The 5522-nt window shown below is 36.2% G+C and overlaps 1 protein-coding gene across 1 annotated transcript; it reads left to right on the top strand.

Annotated features, from left to right (window-relative positions):
• The first annotated feature begins 627 nt into the window (after positions 1-627).
• Positions 628-1587, top strand: LOC138420207 (olfactory receptor 10AG1-like). The gene has a single exon (XM_069553340.1). It carries the CDS (start codon positions 628-630, stop codon positions 1585-1587), a length of 960 nt encoding a protein of 319 aa, XP_069409441.1.
• Positions 1588-5522: the final 3935 nt, after the last annotated feature.

The raw sequence follows: 5522 nt of genomic DNA, 5'->3' as shown, positions 1-5522 counted from the left end.
TCATTATTAATTAAATAACTGATAAGAATACTGTCAAACATAAGCTGTATCCTTGTAAAAGATAAATAAATGTTCCTGCTTTATAGTGCCTGATGGCTATGTTGCTTATTAGATAAAGGCAGTCAGAATGGTCTCAAATAAGGTGCACACACAATAAGTAATAGCTATCATTGCAGAATATGGAAGGAAAAACATGCTTTATTCTTGAAAAAGTTCTAATGGAAGAGTTGGGAAATTCCTGAAAAATGCATTACAGAATTTGGTGATGCGCTACCACTGAGAAAGTGGGATGCAAATATTTCTGCTTCAGAATTTTGCCCTTTTAATAAAAGTAAAATGGATAGATTTTGCTCTGCACACAAACAGATTCAAAATGAAAGTGCAAATTCTTAAACATATCACTTTTATTTAAAGTGAAACCTTGAATTGTAACTTATGCTTTTATATTTAGAGTTTAGCATACATATTCTCCATTAACCTTCAGTTATGTTGAGTCCAGGATGTAAAATACTAGACATTGATAGAGAATAGAAACCTTATGTACTATTAATGATTCCCCTAAATCCCTTTAATTTATATAAATTACAAAACAAAAAAGATAAATGTCTAATTGTGCTATTTTCACAGATGGAACCTCAAAAAAATCTAGTGAATGTGAATCTCACTTCAATGATGGAATTTGTTCTTTTGGGATTTTCTGACATTCCCAATCTCCAAATGTTTCTTTTTGTGATTTTTCTGTTTACCTATGTGATAACTCTGATGGGAAATGGTATCATTATTCTCATAACTGGGACAGACCAGACTCTCCAGACTCCCATGTACTTTTTCCTCGGTAATCTTTCCTTCTTGGAAATCTGTTATGTGTCTGCCACTCTTCCTAGAATGCTCATAAACCTTTGGACCCAGAAAAGACATATTTCTTTGTTTGCTTGTGCAACACAGATGAGTTTTGTCCTAATATTTGGAAACATAGAGTGCCTGCTTCTTACAGTGATGGCCTATGACCGCTACGTGGCCATCTGTAGCCCCCTGCACTATCCTCTGGTCATGAACCACAAGATCTGTGTCCAGCTGGTGGCTGCCTGCTGGGTCACTGGAGTTCCAATTGAGATAGGGCAGACAAGCCAGATTTTCTCTCTGCCCTTTTGTAGATCCAAACAAATTAATCACTACTTCTGTGACATCCCCCCAGTGCTGAAGCTGGCCTGTGGGGACACGTTTCTGAACGAGACGCTGGTCTTTACAGTTGCTGTGCTTTTTGTCATGGTCCCTTTTCTGCTGATACTTGGCTCCTACAGTAGAATCACCTCCACCATCCTCAAGCTGCCATCGGCAACGGGAAGAGCAAAGGCTTTCTCCACCTGCTCATCTCATGTCATGGTTGTGACTTTATTCTTTGGATCTGCAATCGTTACATATTTACGACCCAAATCCAAAAATTCTTCCAGAACAGACAAATTTCTCTCACTTTTCTATACTGTTGTCACCCCGATGCTTAACCCCCTGATATACACTCTGAGAAATAAGGATGTCTTGACAGCCTTGAGAAAACTGATACCCTCACATAGAGCATTAGAGGCTTGATTCAAATTCATTTTCTGTTTTCCTATTAAATTTTGTCATTGTAAAATCAGCAATAGTTTGCTTTTTCCACATGATTAATAGATTTATTATGTTATTCATTCCTGGCCTTATTGTTTTATGCTGGATTTTCTAGTATCAGAATTACATTACGGTGTGTTGCTGATAAGAAACTATGTATTTAGGCAATCTTATATTCAGTCCACAAATTTACTGGTGATTTGCAATATTATGAGAAAATGTAGTATCACTTACCTACCTTTTCCCCTAAAACCATAGATATTATTGTACTTTCCTGTTCATATAACTATCATGCACTTCTTTTTCTTTTCATGATGTTTTTAGATGGTACAGATGGCAAAAGTTTGGAGAACAATTGTTAAATAGCTATGTGTTTTTAACTTTAGACATTTTACCTTTCAATGACTTCAATTTGATCCTTCTGGAACATTAAAAACAAAACTCTGCATAATGACCCTTGAATTTTGTAGTGTGGCACTAAATTTTTACCTTCTGCTTCTCTCTGAATATTTCTTTGTAGATATGCTTTGTTTATGTAGCCAAAGCATGCTACTAGCATCTCGATAATTTGTTACCTTAATTTTTACTAATGCAAAAAACATATTAATGCATGTTTGCTGTTCAGAGATATAAGATGTACAGGATTCAGCCATTTTGTGTCCATATAATGTTATCCACTCTCTAAGAACTCTTTTTTTTTTTAATTCTTTTGGTGAAGTATAAACTGAAATTAAAATAAAAGTACGTAAACATTTGTTATATTATATTCCCAAGTTTTCCTGGTTGTAAAGGATGGTACTTGATAACACAGAATCATTATATTAAACCAAAAAAAATCTATAAAGTAATTAACCTCCAATTAAAATAAATAAATTTATATTTTAAAAATAAAATTAAAAATTTAAAAAAATCTTGTGTTTCTTCAAATGGAAAGAGTTGAACAACAGACAGTACGCTGGAACATTTTCAGTGAAAATAATTGGGAAATGTTGCAATCTGAGGAAGGTTTTTTCTTTTATATTTTCTTTTTAAATCTGTCTTTCTCTTATTATACTATGTGTTTAAATTATTTTTCATAAGACCATAATTCATCCATCAGCTAGTTCTCTCCTTTGAGTAGGTATCATGTCATCCAAAAAGACATCTAAAAAGCACACAAAAATGACAGCATCATTTCAGAGGAGACAATGTGCAGATGGCAGTCACAGATGACTACTGTGGGTGTTACATCTTACCCATTGAAAGGAATGAAGGAAGTAAAATTTGAAAGTTGGTTTTGTAGCCATTTTAAAGTCCTCTGTTTCAATACTGTGTTACTGCACAGCAAATTATGTCCAGAATTTACAATTTAGAATAATATCATTTGATTGTATCCCGTACATTGTCCAGTACTGAGGCAGGGATCAGCTGCATGGTTGTTCTCTTCCATATAGCATTGACTGTCATCACTAAAGAGAATTCATCTGGTGACTGATTAGGTTTTCATATCTAAAAAAGCTTCACATAGCTATATCATGCAGTTACAATGATGCATTACAGAGAAGAAAAATTCAGTTTTCACTTAAATTTCATACTCTAGGGGAACAAACTGTTACTAGATAAATAATAAAGTAATTTAGCATAAAAGCATAATATAAATGATACAGTAAAATCATCCACATTGAACTTGTAATATTAGAATGGTGCTTAAATTTGGGAGATAAAAAGTTGAATGCTTTCAGTAAAGGATGACACTAAAGTAATTTTTTTTTTAATCTCAACAATAGGGCTAACAAACACAATTAAACTAAAAAGTATTGAAACATGTCTTTCTGTAATTTGAACCAAGGAAAGGGATTTTTTTCTCTTACATTTTTTCCCCAACATTTTACTAGAGATACTAGCCTATACAGTGAAAAAAAAAGAGAGAGAGGGAAAGAGAATAAAATGTATATGTGAGCGTTGTAAAGTGTTAGTCACTCAGTCATGTCCGACTCTTTGCGACGCAGTGGACTGTAGCCTGCCAGGCTCCTCTGTCCATGGAATTCTCCAGGCAAGAATACTGGAGTGGGTAGCCATTTCCTCCTCCAGAGGATCTTCCAAACCCAGGGATCAAGCCTGGGTCTCCCACATTGCAGGCAGATTCTTTACCATCTGAGGCTCCAGGGTTTTATTAACCTAATAGTTGGAAGATGTTATATATGAATATGTGGAAAATATTGAATAACCTACAATGAGATTATTAGACATAATAAATGAATTTAACATGTGTACTGGATACAGAATCAACAAACACAAGTCAAATTATTTCCATATGTGCGTGCATGCTAAGTTGCTTCAGTCGTGTTTGACTCTCTGCGACCCTATGGACTGTGCCCTGCCTGACTCCTTGGTCCATGGAATTCTACAGGCAATAATACTGGGGTTGGTTGTCATGCCCTCCTCCAAGGAATCCTCCTGATCTAGGGATCAAACCCGCATCTCTTATGTCTCCTGCATTGGCAGACAGGTTCTTTACCACTAGTACCACCTAGGAAGCCCTTATTTCCACATTGCAAAGCAAAAATTAAGTAGACATTGAAAATAATATTCAAATAGGAACAAAGATATGAAAATTTTTAAGTAATGGAAATGAAAAACCTGCAGGAAGTTTATTTAGTAAACTAGAAAATAATTTGAGAGAAATTTCAGATAAGGAACTAAATGTATTGCTATAACATTTTTATGTACTGGAAAACTCAATGTTTAAAAGATGTCAATTTTCCCTGATATAATTCAATTCAATGATACAGAAATTCCATAAAGTAGGGTAAAATTCCTTTGGTGTATGGGTGAGTGAGGTGGTATATGGGGAATGTGTGTGTGACTCGGCTGATTCTAAATTGTGTATATAAAGACAAGCAATTATTGCCAAGGCACTCCAGAAGAGCAGTAAAGTGAGAGGGTTTCCTTTACTGGACAGCATGCCTTTTCAAAACAGTGTAGAATTCACACAGTGATTGATAAAGACATCAGTGATATGTGATAGAGAGCCCAACAAATATCTCCTTCACGCACACACATCTAAAAAAAAAAAAAAGATAAAGATAGAAGTAACTGAGAGGGTAACAGGCAGGAAGGCCAGGGGTCTCCAAACAGAGGAAATAGCCTGCAAGTGTCAGACATTTTATCTCTCTTAAGTGGCAGGAGGAAACAAACTAGCAATATTTTTTCCTTCTCTATACAAATTTAAAAGGAGGTTTCTCTTAAAATACTGTGTTGCCATAATGACACCTGGTTTCACCTGAAGTTAACTATTCTCAAACCTAGAGTCAACCAATGCCTTTTTCTTATGGAAATGTTTATCTTAAGCTATGCTAATGTACTATGCATTTACCCCAAACTCTGTCTTCAAGTCCCTTCTGCCTTTTGGCTCAGAACCTACTTGACAAACCAGTATGTGAGAGTCCCTTGGACTGCAAGGAGATCCAACCAGTCCATTCTGAAGGAGATCAGCCCTGGGATTTCTTTGGAAGGAAGGATGCTAAAGCTGAAGCTCCAGTTCTTTGGCCACCTCATGCAAAGAGTTGACTCATTGGAAAAGACTCTGATGCTGGGAGGGATTGGGGGCAAGAGGAGAAGGGGGCGACCCAGTATGAGATGGCTGGATGGCATCACGGACTCAATGGACATGAATCTGAGTGAACTCCGGGAGATGGTGATGGACAGGGAGGCCTGGCACACTGCAATTCATGGGGTCGCAAAGAGCCGGCCATGACTGAGCGACTGAACTGAACTGAACTGAACTGAACTGAATACTCAGATATTGTTCCTTTAGTCTATGTAAATGAAACTATTTGTATGGTGATCTGCCCTTCTTCAAGATTCAAGTTAATCATTTTATGGCCCAAAATGAACCATTTGGTGCCAAGATTATTACAAAATGCATCTTATGGGTG

Source organism: Ovis canadensis, chromosome 15, assembly GCF_042477335.2.
Source record: "Ovis canadensis isolate MfBH-ARS-UI-01 breed Bighorn chromosome 15, ARS-UI_OviCan_v2, whole genome shotgun sequence".
NCBI lineage: Eukaryota > Metazoa > Chordata > Mammalia > Artiodactyla > Bovidae > Ovis > Ovis canadensis.
The sequence above is the reverse complement of the archived record's forward strand: the minus strand, read 5'-3'. Positions and strand labels throughout refer to the sequence as shown.